This window comes from Rhinolophus hipposideros (genome assembly GCF_964194185.1).
Source record: "Rhinolophus hipposideros genome assembly, chromosome: 6".
NCBI lineage: Eukaryota > Metazoa > Chordata > Mammalia > Chiroptera > Rhinolophidae > Rhinolophus > Rhinolophus hipposideros.
In genome coordinates, this window is record NC_138052.1 from 94,967,857 (window position 1) to 94,982,448 (window position 14,592).

General features: G+C 48.3%; 1 protein-coding gene across 2 annotated transcripts in view; it reads left to right on the forward strand.

The window, feature by feature from the left end:
* DIS3L2 (DIS3 like 3'-5' exoribonuclease 2) overlaps nucleotides 1-14,592 on the forward strand; it is a 307,560-nt gene that overhangs the window by 223,291 nt on the left and 69,677 nt on the right. For both annotated transcript variants that reach the window (XM_081051782.1, XM_081051783.1), the window contains exon 13: nucleotides 10,708-10,941. In XM_081051782.1, the coding sequence (XP_080907908.1) occupies nucleotides 10,708-10,941 (234 nt within the window). The remainder of the gene's footprint in view (nucleotides 1-10,707; nucleotides 10,942-14,592) is intronic.

Consider the following 14,592-nt stretch of genomic DNA (forward strand, 5'->3'; position numbering starts at 1 on the left):
CTCCATCAAACTAAGCCAAAGCGGAAGTGCAAGGATTTGGACTAAGACCAGCTGTGGAGCCACTAACCACATTCCTTGTACTGGGCTCCTCCAAGCACCACCGTACGGACCAAGAGAGCACATGAGAGTGGGCCTGGTCCGTTAGTCCTGGGATATAGTGACAGAGGCAGTCTCCCACAGACAAGATGCATGAAATAGGAATGGGGCTTGGGGGGAGGGGACAAGTGGGAGAGTCAGGGAGCCAGCATACGACAATGAGGAGGGAGGTGGCCCTGCAGCAAGAACCTGAGTGAATGAGGACGAGGGTGGCCGAAGCTTGCGCCTGGGTCTGTGTGTAGTGGGGGCGTCTTGTGGTTGGTTGTAAGCCTTGGGCTTAGAAAGAGCCAGAGCAGGGCCAGCCGCATCACACCACCTACGGCCACGTGGCTGCCAGTCTCTCCTGGAGCTGAAGTGGAGAAAGGTTTGCATTTTTCCTTAGTCTGCTGGATTGTCTTATTTTGTGGACCAGGTATGACCAGCTATAGGAAAGCTATCGCAACTTTTTAAACACCTACTAGATTTTTTTAACATCCACTAGAAAATCTTGGTCGTATATGTTTTCCTTCAGCCAGTGCCCAGATTTTTAGATCTGTAAACTCTGAAGGATCCCTTTTGGCATTTTTCTCCCATATTTGTGGTAAGAGCATTGTTCTCTGATCTGGATATTTGTGACTCTATTGTTATAAGGGAAAACAGACCCAACTAAATCTTGGAAGATCCAGTTCTGGTACCAGGAAATCCACTGTGACCGTGTCAGTCCAGTGAGCTCACTGTCTCCTGAACACCACTGGCACTTCTGCCTCACTTAACACTAAGGTCCTGCAACAGAGACCATGTCCGTGTGCCCCACTCATCAAAGGCGTCATAATGTGAAGTCATTTTGTACAAACACCAATCTAACACTTTGAAGAAGGTCAAAGCAATGCATCTGACTTGATATCTAAGTCCTTAGACCTTAGAACCATCGTATCTCAGGGTCAAAGGTCAGAATAATAAAAGAAGTGTCTCACAATTACAGTAGCTGTGCACAGCTCGCCTGCCCCACAGCCGCCCTGCCACGTGCTGTTGGGCTCAGAATGCAATCGTGTGCTTCAGGAGCTGCCCGATTCAGTGTCAGTCAATGCCAGCCTCATTTCTGCCACGTATACAGGCCAAAAACCCTGGGGACATTATTGACTTTGGTCCCACCCCTCACATCCAGCCCACCAGTAAGTCACCCCAGTTTTGCCTTCTCACTGCCTCCAGAATCTGCCCCCCACCTTACCCCTCTCTGCACCGTCACCTGGGACCAAACTGCCATCCCCACGTGGGCTACACTGGTGTCCTAGCTTCTACTTCTGCCCCACGTCATCTTCTCTCTACACAGCAGTCAGTGATCCTTCCAAATCAGAAATTGGTCTTGTCTCTCCGTTTTTAAAACTCTCCATCCAATCTCATTCAGAAAAGAATCTGAAAAGTCTTCACAATGGGATTTTTTTTCTGTTCTTTTCTCCCTGTCTTCCCTGTTAGAAATGCATGGACTACAGAGTCTGCTTGGGAGTAGAGTCTCTTCTCATTTCCTGGAACATCTTTGCTTTGGGAAAAGCTGACTTTTATTGTATAATGCAGCTCTCCCCTCTAGCAGCGCCCCACCCCACCTTCCACAACCAAACTTTGGTCGAGGCCACACTTTCCTAACCACCATCTTAGAACACCCTTCAAGTGTCTGACCCTTCCTTGTAGCTCTAGGACAACCTTTCCAGTCCCAGCCTAACAAACCTCATTTTGAACATTGGACATTGCAGGAGAATGATGGCATGTACCTGTTCAGGCTCTCTCTTCAGCTGGACCTTCAGTGCTACTTAGCAGTCGTTTTATTTATTGTAAATGTAGCTGTTTCAAACCTTCATTTTTGGCCCCAGACTTCAACTTTGCCTTCCATTCCTCTTTCCTTCAAGACCCATGATTCCCCCCAGGAGACTTTCAGGTCTCCTTGGAAACCAGAGAGACCTGCCAACTTGCCTGCTGAAGTCCCCCGCTCAGAGATCAGAATCCCCGTCCGCTTTGCCTCATCCTTTCGCCTCCCTTCACGCAGTAAAACATCTGCATTTCCAGCCTGCGTTGAAGCTCTGGCTTCTCCGTTTGAATGGCATCAGCACCCTCCGCAGCCACCCAGACTCTCCGTCTCTAGCCTGCCTCACATCTGCCACATCCCAGCAGTGCCACGTGTCTCTAGTTGATTGTCTCTTTTCTGTCACCACAGTCACGGACCCGCTTCTCTAGAATACGTGGTGGAAATTGTTCATGGCCTCTCCATTCTATTTTTCTAGGTGACTTTCTAGAAGCTGAATCTGGTCCTATCACACTGTTTCTCAACATCGCTGTGCGGGTTATCATCATCCCCAAAAGTCCAATCTCCAGAGCATGACTTGCACAGTAGGGCCACACACCCTCTAGTGTCCCCTCAGCCTCTACTCCTGCCACTGAAGAGTCTGGCCTAATACGGAATTGTCACACCTCGGAGACTTTGCGTATGTCTCTCCCTCTTCCTGGGTGCCCTTCCCCTCTTCTCTACCAGTATGAATCCTATTTTGAGATCCAGCTAAAATGCCACTTCCTCCATGAAACTGTTATTCATTCTTCGTTCATTCATTTAGTAAGTAGTCATTGAATATTGGCTTTGTTCAGACACTATACAAGGTGTTGAAGTTATGGGAATTAAATATGCACCAAAATAGAAACAACATATAGTTATTTCCTGATGTTGGATTTATAGATCTTTTTCTTCTCCTTTTCCCACCTGTATCTAAGTTTTCTGCAAAGCATGCGTATTACCATTGTAGTAAGACAAAAATAATTATTTTGAGATTTTTTTTCCTGTTTTTTTAATAAATGGATGAAAGATATTGGAGTGTGTTTGTAGGCTGTGTGGGAAGGTGAATAGAAAAGATGTTGAGGATGAAGAAAGAAGGAACAGATTTTTGGAGCCAGGTCATGAAGGAAGTAGGAGGCTCAGGGCTGGGACCCCAAGTGGGGATTAGCTCCCAGTAGGAGCGTGAGGACAAGCAGCTCTCCCAGCCACAAGCAAGTGACGAATGGGAGTCTCCGCTGAAATCTAGGGAAAGAGCAGGATGGACTGCCTGAGGAGGTGCTCAGACGGAAGGACCCCACCCTCCCTCAGAATCCATTTGCCCACCTCTCCACCCCTGCAGCACCTGCCATCTGCACTTGGAAGCCATTGTGCACAGGTCTACCATCCTACTAGATCTGAACATCCTCGTAAGCAGAGCCCACTCTTAACTTTTTATCTCCCCTACACACGCACGCGTACACACACCCTATGGTGCCACAGTGTCATGTACGCAAAACAATGCTCACAAAGGATTTCATGAAATGAATCGCATGTCTATTTTCACAGTTTTTTGTTTATTTGGTCTGCTCAGTTAGATGACGTTCCCCTTGGTACGGCATTTTTATCTGCAGCAGCATTCTCGGTGTTCCTGAGCTGTGTCCTGGAAGTTGAGAAGCGCCATACATGTCTCATGCCAAGAAGGTGGCTGCCTGTTTCCTCGTGGCGACTGCCACACCCGCTGCCATGGAAATCCTGTGAAACTTGAAAAATAAAGTAGTGTGCTCACCGGGGTCATCGTGGTGACTGAAGCAAACTCACAGGGCCGCTCATGCATAGTCTTATGTAACTTGGGCCTCAGTTAATGGTAAAGAAACGCCCTGTGGGGTTGTCTGTCACCCTCAGACACTGAAGTGGAAATCTTGCCCAAGCAGCTCCCCAGTGAGAGACAATAGCTTCAAAGGCTGATTCTGAGAATAATAGAAAAGTTCCCGGAATATCCATCTAAGTCCTTAGCAGAGGCGGGACACAATTGTTTTATTTCAGGCCTGTAAAGACCACCTGCGACCAGAGGAGTCTTTGGAAGAACTCTGCCATCTTCTTGTTCCCGTGTCCCAGTTTGCTAATGAAGGCACCAGGCAACTCGAGGTTTATCTAAGGTCACTTCAAGGTAACCGCAGACTAAATCCTGAGCACAGATTTTGCGGTGAATCCTTAGAACTCAAATAAGAATTTAAAGCAAGATATTTTCAAGCACACATCAAAATTACAACTAAACTACAGAACAACCATCGTTGAGAATTGCCTGAAGTCTAGTCCTGTAGTAAAGGACATACAAAAGAAGCCCCCTCAAAACTAGACTTAATAGCCATCGTTACCACAGTGGACAAGACAAGATGGATGGCTCCCAAGATCCAGCAGTGAGCTTCTCTGGAAGTGATGCATTGGAAAAAAACACCCAACTTAATGTTCGTTTGGACGTTGAACAATTTATCTACATCCATGGATCATCACTGCTGTTATGGACGACTTCACTCCGTGATGGAAACGATATGGAACTCAGAAATTTCTACCCCAAAATAAAGAATGTTTATTTAAATAAAAAAATTTTTTCAAAAAGTGAAAAAAGACATTTAATCATATAAGACTGTCATGCAAAGAGTACAAAATTTTTAATCAGCTTTTGTCCTGCATTTTGATGTTATTAATAGTGGATTTGATTTAAATCTAAGAACTTGGGCCCTAAGGTTTGTAAACAACGTAACAGGTCACTGTGCTGGGTGTCTGTTTTTAAGAGCTAGCTTAGGTTGAAAGACTGGGGCTGAAGTAAGCTTGCTGGTCTTAGAAATATGGTTTTGTGTTGTGTGGATCTATCTGAATCCATCCTCAGAAGACTTTCTCCGTGGCTCCTACTACCTCCAACTACTCCCTCGCTCTCCTCCTACCTCTAACTTCCTTCTCCCTTCGGCCTCCCAGCCTTTCCACATGCCTTCTACCCCTCCCCACCCTCATGCAACTGTCTGGTAAAGGGAACAGTTTTCAAGGACTGCTGAAGTTTGGCACCCTCATCTACCGTCATAGGAATGGAATTCTTATCTCTTAACCACATCTGAGCCTCAGTCTCTTCTCCCAGTCCTTCCATTTCCTACAGTTGCAGAGCAAACACCTGAGAAAGTTTCCTCACTGGAGGAAGTTTCCTCACTTCCTTCCTCTTACACTTAGAAGTTTAGACAGTTGCCTCCAGGTCAAGATGGGAAGGGGCCTGATTCTAGTTGGGATCAGCATGATGTTAGGTGACCTGAGATATAGAAGAGTGCACAGTTTATTCAGGCTTTTTTTTTTTCTATACAAATCTTCCCAAAATTCTAGCACATAAACTAAAACAGGCTGGCAGACGCGCGGCCCCGACCCATGCCTCCTCAGTGCACTTGGCAGAGGTCTGTCGTGTACCTGGTGTGGCCTCAGAGCCTCTCTGCACAGTAGGAGAGGACACAACTAGATCCAAGTGCAGTGAGTTGCTGACGGGTCTGCCATCTTGTTATTTATTCTTTAGTCCTACCATGGTCTTCTCTATTCTTTCAGAAGTGACCTGTGCCCCACTCAGTCACCGGGGCCCAGTGCCAGGAGTGGGCCTCGCAGAGGGAATCCCTGCCCACTCAGCCAGTCTCGACCCCTCTGCCTCTGCCCACTGCCATCACCAGGGCCTTCCTGTCACAGGCCCGTGCCCCCTCCAACCCCCCAGCTTCAAGCCCCGTCTCCTCCGGCTCAGTCCCTTTTCAGACATGTTCTTCTTGGCACTTTTGACTTCTGTCACTGCTGTGTCCTGCCCCCACCCCATGACGACTGCCTTGTGTTGCAAGCTGTAAGAAGCAGCAGAAATGTGTCCCACCCCTGGCCATTCCAAACAGCCTGGTTTTATTCCATTCAGGAAAATACTTCTTTCTTCCTGATATGCTCGTGAACCAAATACTTGACGTCCAGTAGCCCAGAGTGGCTGTAGAAGTAATTTTGCAGCTACTTATTTAAAATTACTGATGACCCCATTAGCAGTTTTTTAAACCAGAGATTTCTTAATGAAGCACTGACATTTTGTAGACGATAAGTTTGAAAATATGTTTGAATGGAATTGAACAGTTTTCAAATGATATGTTATCCTCACAACTTGGTATCTATAAAACATTGGAAGTTGACATACATTTTGAGGCATATTTCGTTTTCTTTACTTCATCACCCATCTCGGTCTGCTATGTGAACTTTAGCTAAAATAGAGTAAAAGGAACACTAGATTTTGAGTCTTTCGTCTTCACACCTGGATCTGATCCTGGCTGCCACTTAGAAGTTTGTGTGACTTTTCACAAATCCCTGGCATGTTTTCTCTGTGTGTTAGACTGCAAAGGGCAGTGAGTGTGGGAAATAGAGCCAGATCCTCTCGAGTGTTGTTCACAAGAGTGGTATTTCACGTCCTACCTGGTACCAGGAAGTAGGCATGGATCGTCTGCTCCTTTGTAGCCAGGTTATTTTTCCTAGTCATTTGCCCTCAGTGGGCGTTGGCACGGTATTAACCTGCCATTCTTAACAGCAGTGTCCCAGAGTGTCTGCAGGAAACGTGCCGCCTGCAGAAAGGGAGTGACCCAAATCCTGTGATTAAGCAAAGGAAGGAGGACGGACATAATCTCTCTGACGGGTTTTGTTTATAAAGCTTCTCATGGCTGTTTTACTTTTTCCATGAAAAACTCTTTGTCCGTTTGTCTTCTGCCACCAATCCTGGTTATGGATGGGGCGTTGATGTGAATACAGTTTCCAAACTGGAAATTAATGAGGTGTTCCATCCAGAGGACTTCCTCCTCCCATACTGGAAGGCACGCTGCCCCCGGGAACCCTACTCCTGGGCTTTCTCTTCCTGCTGCCCTGCCCCGTGGGAGGCTGCCGTGGGCATCTGTGCGCCTCCGCTGCCTCCCACAAGGCACTTTCACACTCGTTTTCCTGGCCTAAGAATATGTTTAGTCACCTGTCAGGTTGGTCCCAGAATCACTGGATCGTGTTAAAGCAGGTTCTGCTGCCTGAGGCCACTGTCACTGGGCCAGGAAGTTCTTCAGAACTTCAGGTGGCTCTTCAGAACTTTCACTTGCGCCCTTTGTATGTTCAAATAGAAGATCGCTACAAGCTTTCTGGAGTGGAGGGCGATAGAGGAAACTTCTCATCAGTCTCAGGTCTGGTGGTGTTCGTGTGTGTTGTTCAGATGCTGATAAGGAAACAAGCTAAAGGAGCAGAGGTGCCCGTTAGGCAAAAAGTGGCTTAAACTGAGATAGTGCAGCCAGCGAGTGTTATCAGCGAGTTTTGATGAGGAGTAGTAGATTTCTGATTTTGCCAAGTTACAGGGAATGCATTTTAAGAACTCCTGGGGATGGAAAGTGGCCCCTGGTCAGGGCTCAGCACTGCAATGGGAAGCAGGTCCAGAGGGAACGACAAAGTTGTTTGCAGCCAGGGTACATGGGCTGGGGGCTGGCAGGGTGTCTAGGAGCTCCGTGGAACTTATTGCAAAACTTTGTGCATAAATATTTCAGGGGAAACAGTTTGGAGCTTTCCTTAGATTTTTAAAGTAGTTCTTAACCCAGCAGTTTACATGAAAATGATGCCCAGTCGTGGTACAGGTCTCCCTGCCCTGGGTGTGGTGGTTTCCAGTGTAAATGTGCAGTGGTTTCCTGTGTCCGCTGGGAAAAAGACCCCAGGAGGCCAGACGTCCTGTGACCTGGATGCCTGAGGCAATCTGTAGGGCTACTTGTAAAATGTATAAAAGAGAGGAGTGGAATATAGAGTGGAAATGAAAGTTTTCCTGAGCACGCTAAAGACAGACTGTCAAACAAAATGTGGGTCCACAGAAGGAGGAGAATTGACTGGGTTTGGAAGGAAGTGGCGAAAAGGAAACAAGCTAAAACTCCAGGGGAAAACTTTGTGACCACAAGAATGAATAGGTCATGGCCCTGTCATTCTAGAGGAGGTTGGAATAACTCCGTTAGCGAGGAGTTTTCAGAAAATGTGGGTGTGATAGAAGGACAAGAATGGGCGGAGCCTGGAGGGGGCTCTTCTGGAGACTAGTACGCGCAGCCTCCCCTCTGGGACTGTTGGAGAATACCTGGGACTGAGTGTACAGTTCCTCTTGCATTCAGCGCGTGCACACGCCTCTTGGGAGCCAAATTTAGGACCCACTTGCCACAGCAGAAGAGTCAGGAGCAGGATATTTGAGTTGTTTGTATTTTGGAGAGAAGTGGTTCTTGTCATAATCCAGACAGTATCATTTGAGAATTTTTATTTTTAAGAAAAATTAAAGTCTGATATTACAGATTCAAGACTCTTTATAATAAGGCTCTTTGCACTGAATCAAAGAGAAATGTGAGTAGTTGTTACCCTTCTCTTCTGTGCACCACGGCTGCCATTTTAAGAGTATGGGTTCTTCCTCCAAGGGAAGGTGGGGGGATCAGAAGCATCTCTAGCCATTTAGGGTAGCTCTTTTCCCCAGAGGCTTTGTGATGTGGACACTCCTCTGTGCTGGGCTCCCTCCTTCCCCACTGGGAACACCTGTGTGTCCTTCAGGTGCCTTTTGTGGAAGCATTCTCTCCAAGGCTGGAACAGAATGGTTTGGCTGGTAGAAGGGAGGGCGGGTGAGGGGTGCTGTTTGCAAGCCCAGGCTGAAAGGCCCCCAGTGAGTGCTGCTCCCTCCCTTCCCCGGAGCCATTTCTGTCACTCAGCACCCTGGTTTTTCCTGGCTCATGAATCACATTTCCCATCTCAGAGCTTTTCCACTTTCCTCATGCCCTTGAACCTCACCTAGCACCCCCTCTTTCTTTGCCTTATCCTTGACTCCATAGATTGGGACTATTGGATATGAGTGCTCTCAAGTTACCTCTTTTTGCCCTCAGGACCGCCTTTCTCAGCTCCTCTGTTCTCCTGCCTTCCCCCCCAGTCCCTGCTCCTCTCTCATGGATGAGTCGCCTCCCGGCGTCCCTTGGCCCAGGATCGATCCCTTCGTTCGCTCGCATCTTCAGTCTTTGTTTTACACCACTTCTTCCCCTTACCCTACAGACAACACCCCTGTCCTGCCATTCTGGCAGATCATCCACACGTTACCTCCACAGCTAGCCATCCACCTACCCTTCACCCAGAATTTCCCAGACTTTTCACATATGGCACACACAGAAGTCGTTGCTATTTGAGTGGCGCAAGAGGCATGTGCGCGAGGCCGACAGAGGGCAGAGCCCGGGCAGTGTCTCTGTAGTCCGTCCGCAGCACGTGCCTGCGCCATGTTTCCCCCCTTAAATGGCCTTCCTACAGGTCACCAGCAAACAGCTGCTAAGTACAAGGACTTGTGCTTCGTTTCATCCTCGTGGACACCCTGGTGGCATTTGACAGACTCCTGGTTAAGAGCTGGGACTCGGGCCGGATGGCCTGGTTCAGTTCCTGTCTTTACCGTCCTCTAGCAGGTTACTTAATGTGTCTGTGCCTTAGTTTCCTCATTTGCAGAATGGGGATAAGAAAATGCCTGCCTCGGGGGTTGCTATCTGATTAAATACTTCCTATATGGCAAGTATAGAAACACTGCCTGCCTCAGCATGAGTGCTATGTGTCTGTTGTTTTTGAGTACTCGTTTCTTAAAACCCTTTTCTCCTGCTTTTCCTAACATTGGGAGCTCCGGGGTTTTTTCCTGTCTCTTTGAGCTCTCTTGTTGTTTTGTTTTCATCCTCCAGCTTAGGAGGTAGTAGAGAATGCAACCTCAACTGTCTCCTTCCTCCCTTCTTCTCTCTCTCTCTCTCTCTCTCTCTCTCTCTCTCTCTCTCTCTCCCTCTCCCCCCCTTGCTTCCTCCCTCCCTCTTTCCGGTTGATGAGGCCAGCTCCCTACCTCCAGACTAGTCATAACCCCTGGCCTCAGAGCCACACCCAAGTGCTGCTACATAGCCCCATCCAGATCTCCTCCCGGTTCTTCAGACTCAGGCGTCCCCCAAATATTTTAATGATTATTTTATTGTTTTTAAAATGAAAATTGATCATTATAGAAAATACAGGCAAATTCAAAGGATAAAATACAACTCGGTGGCAACTCTACCCCTCAGCGAGCACCACTGCTCAACTTGGGTGTATCTGCCTTGAGCCCAGTGGGTCTCTGCCTGGGCCCAGTTTCCCCAGGGGACGTTGGGCAATGTCTGGAGACAGTTTGGGTTGTCAACTCGGGGCTGCGGAGAAGAGTTACTGGCATCTAGCGGGTAGAGTTCAAGGATACTGTCAAACATTTTACAGCGCACAGGACAGCCCCCACGACAAAGAATTAGGCAGCCCAATAGTGCTGAGGTTGAGAAAGCCTGTGCTGCAGCTTTGTTCTACATAAATGCCCCAAATAGGACAAGTTGACATTAGCTTTCTCTTCTACCTCATCCTGCTTCTCCACCTGTGTTCTCTGTTTCTGTCCGTGGCCCCCACCTTCCCCTCGCCCCACATCTGCCCCATTACCAAGCCCACAGATTCCCCATCTGTCACATCTTGGGCATCTATGCGTTCTCCCTCCCAGATCTGACGCTGATGACCACTCACCCAAACGAATGAAAAAGTCTCCAGCAGGCCCTTCACCTCAGCCCCCGCTTGGCCGGCCTGTGCCACGTGTATGCCTGGAGACCTCCCCTCCATGCCTGTGAAGTCCGAGCTTCCCGCCCTCGGGAAGCTTCCACCTCGGGGCCCCATCAGAATCTGACACCATTCTGAGCGAGACGTGTCTGCGGAATATGTATGGACAGATGGGCCCGTGTAAGAAAAACCTGATCAAACTTCTCCTCACGACGTATCCCTCTTTGCAGATCCTCAGTGAGTGGTTTGGCCGGACCATCATCCACTCCTGCGCCAAGCTGAGCTACGACCACGCACAGAGCATGATTGAAAGCCCGACTAGGACAGTCCCCGAGGCCGAGCTGCCCCCCATCGCCCCGGAGCACACCAGTGACGAGGTGCACCAGGCCGTCTTGAATCTCCACAGAATTGCACAGGAGTTACGCAAACAGCGGTTTTTGGATGGTGCACTGCGTTTGGATCAGGTCAGTTCCTTCCTTGTTTCAAGGCAACCAACACATTTGGCTTGTGCCTACACCGCGCGTGCATGAGAGTCAGCGTGGCTGTCTTGGGCTCCCCCTGCCTTCTCTTTCCCCAGTCGCTGCCCTACAGCAGTGTTCTCTGAGGCAGGTACCCACCCACCCATCCCACGGGCACCAGGCCTAACGATGTGAGTCAAGACGAAAGGGTGGCGTCAGTGTGGGTGGCTCTGTGACCAAAACTCCCATCTGGTCTCCCCTGGGAAGGCTGTATCCGGTACTTGATCTGCACCCTGGTTTCTACCTCTGATCCTTCTTAACTGAGCTGAGAATAGGAAACGTGGAGCTTTAGAAGGGGTTGATCAGTGTCTGATCACGAGGCTTTAAAAAATAAAGTATTTCTTATCCTTTGTCTTCCAAAGAGAGATATATGTTTACAAATTCCAGATTAATATCTGAAGAAGCAGAGAACTGAGGAGACTGTAAGACATTGGCTGTGGAAGGAAATGATGGCCCGGAATGGTACTGCTTGCTCTTAAATATCACAACCATGCCAGCCCCGTCTGGGCAGCCATCACTCAAACCGGGCCGACATTTCCATGTCTGACAATCGGTGACTCTTAAGATCCACACACTCTTTCCTCATTACGGGTCAGGGTGTTAGAGAGCAGAGCCTGTGTTTTGTATGGTGCAGTTTTTCCTTCTCGTTTATATTTCTTAACCCAAACCCTAGGGAACTCACTCTCCTTCCCTGGTCACTGTATTGCTATGGGAAGACTCCCGGTGTTTGAAAAATGAGTTGGGCAGCAGGATTGGCTGATGGAGCTGTGTGTTTATCAAGCCACTGGCAGAGTGCAGCCTTCTCCGAGCCTTTCAGCTTGGAGAGATCTCAAAGGCCTCGTTTTAAAACCTCCTAATTGAAGATCTCATTTCATCCTCCCTTTTGTGATAAACTTACAGAGATGCTGCTCAGCAGGCATTTCAGATGGTCACTGCCCTGTGCCTGGCAGTAAGTTAGCAGCTCTCAGGATAAGGGGAAAATCTGTTCTGCCTGTGCTTGGGAGCCCTCCTGCTCCCCCTTCTCCTGCCTGGGCTCGGGCAGCCTGAGCAGACTCCGCACACGAATGCTGATGGGTGGCTGTAGGCACAGTGGCTGCTGGCAAAAAAGGGAGATGACAGAACCTTTCCTTCCTTCCGTGAAATGATTTGTTGGGGCTCTGAACACACTGTGATTCTCACTCCCCAGTGGCCGCTGGTTGTCACATCTAAGGAGGCTTTTCAGTTCTTGCTTCCTGGACGTCTGTCCTGCCTGTGGCCCTGTGAAGCTCACCACCTCTGGTTCTCTGCTTCACTTCACACGTCTCCAGTAATGTCTGTGGGGCCCTTTGCAGTAGCCTCTTCCCCGCTCACCCCTTTAGGGTTGTCATTCCTTGGGGTCTACCCTACTCCCTTTATTCCTCTACCCACATTCCCTCTCTGAATGAATTCCTTTACTCTTGTGATTTTCACTACTACCTGGCTCCTGACGACCCCACATCTGTCCCTGCCATCCTGGCCTCCCTCCCAGGCTCCAGACAAGCCTCTCCACCTGCCTCCTTGAACTCTTTGCCTGCATGCCCTGTGGTCCTCCAGCCAGCACTCTGATTCCTCCTGTGGGACTCAGTGATCAGCGCCCATGGTGCTGACACGCCGCTGGTGTTCCCGTGGGGTGGGGGTGGGGGGCAGTGATGCCAGGTGTGTGTGCTGGTATAATTACCCAGTTTAACAAAGTAGTAGGTAAACTGGTCAAATGAGAGCATGAAAAAGAAAGTTGTTGTTTCTGTGAAAACCAAATTGGAAAGACTGGTGAAGATGAATCTTCAAAAATTCTGCTGCTTGAGTGTGACAGCTGTAACAGTAGGGAGAAAATCATAAAATTCAGGAACAATTCTGTACGCAGATTGTCTCTTAAGATGCCTAAGTTCCCAGTCTCTTAGGAAACAGAAACTATAAATTACAGACAATGAATTATGAGTGCAGTTTATTCAGAAAAAAAGTATGTAGAAATCCAATTAGCGTACTCTTTAAAAAGATTTACATTAAAAACCAGTGAATGTACAGTTATATAAATTAAGTTAAAACAAGGGTTTGGTTGCATGAGTATCTCTTCTGTATGATTCCGTTCTTTAGCCAACTCCTACAATAACTAACCAACCACCTCTTCAAACATAACAAATGAGGGGGCTTCTGTTACAGCATTTTAGAGACCTTACCCCTTCAGATTATTATATAGCTTGATTGAGTTAAATATGGGAAATACTCTAAAAACTATAAAGACCATTAGTGATCTCCTTGCACAGTAGGCAGGGTAGGTGGTCAGGGTAGAAGAATGATCCCAGGTTGCTACCGCTTTGTGGGCATGGCTTAGAATCAGAGTGGTGTTGCTGAAGATAACTGGATATCCGTGTCTCACTGGCCCTCTCAATTTATATATTGGAAAGCTGAAGACCCCGAAGGTTACATAACTTGCTTATATGCAAGAAACCCACATAGCGAACTGTTTGTTCACTTCTCCATTTACTCCATGCTGACTTAAGAGAGAACAGTTTCCTTCAAAATGAGGGAAGAAAGCCCTCAAAGGTCCTAATTAGGTTCCCGTTAATGAAGGCTTGAAAATAATGGATTTACATCCTTGGAGTTGATTCCTTGGTTCCCCGGAAAAAACGTGTGTGGACCAGAGCTTCAGAAGGAGCCGCATATCAGTCTCCCGCAGCAAGGGACACTGGCGGGGGCCTTATACTCCGCTCAGTGTCCCCATTCACCAGTCACCGTGTTTGTGCTCCTGCGCCTACTGCCTGCATTTGCCCTCACGAAAATCCAGTTTTCCTCCATGCTTCTGGTGTGGCCTGCTGTTTGAGTTGTGCTCTAATGCTCTGTTTGCCTCCGTTCACCATGTTCACATTTTTGGTGCCAGTCCTAAAAAAAAAATACGCCCTTTTACACGCGCCTCAATTAGAAAGGCTCTGTGAGAGGCGGGGGACAGCATCCATGTCACATAGTCTGCCCTTTAATGCAGAATCAATCTGCTAAGCCAGAAGCCTCACTTCTCTAAGGAAGCAGTCTGCCGTGACGAGCTCCAGCGTGAGGGAAGTGGAGGACTGACATGGGGCCTGTCGGTTGGCTCAGGGATTGACTGGTCTGGAGGTCATAATAACTGCAGAAACACAGAGCAACTTGACCTCTAGGTGATAGCAGTCAGCACCGCAGACCAGAGCTGCCGGTCAGGCTCCGGTCCCTGGGGACCAGCTGCTGGCAGCCCTGTCTGCTTACCCTCGTGGGCTACCTGGGTTATCGCGTGTTGTTGGGATCAGTATGGACTGGGGTGTGAAACCCATTGGGAAGCCCCGCCTTTGAGGCTGGATTACCTGCTCCAAATGTCTCTTTTACCTGGAGCTCGAACCTCGTTCTAAAGCATTTCTAGCCCAGTGAAATGATGCTCCGTTCTTTCACTGCCCAAAAAGCAAATGCAGGTGCAGGATGTGTTCTTTGTGCTTTTTAGTTGGATGAGTTGCATAATATCCCTTCCAGGTGAGTTTTCCCCATCTTCATGTTTTCTGCTGCTGTGTTCATTCTAGACGCTTGTTTTGTTTTATTTACTACGTGTGTCACTCCTGTTTC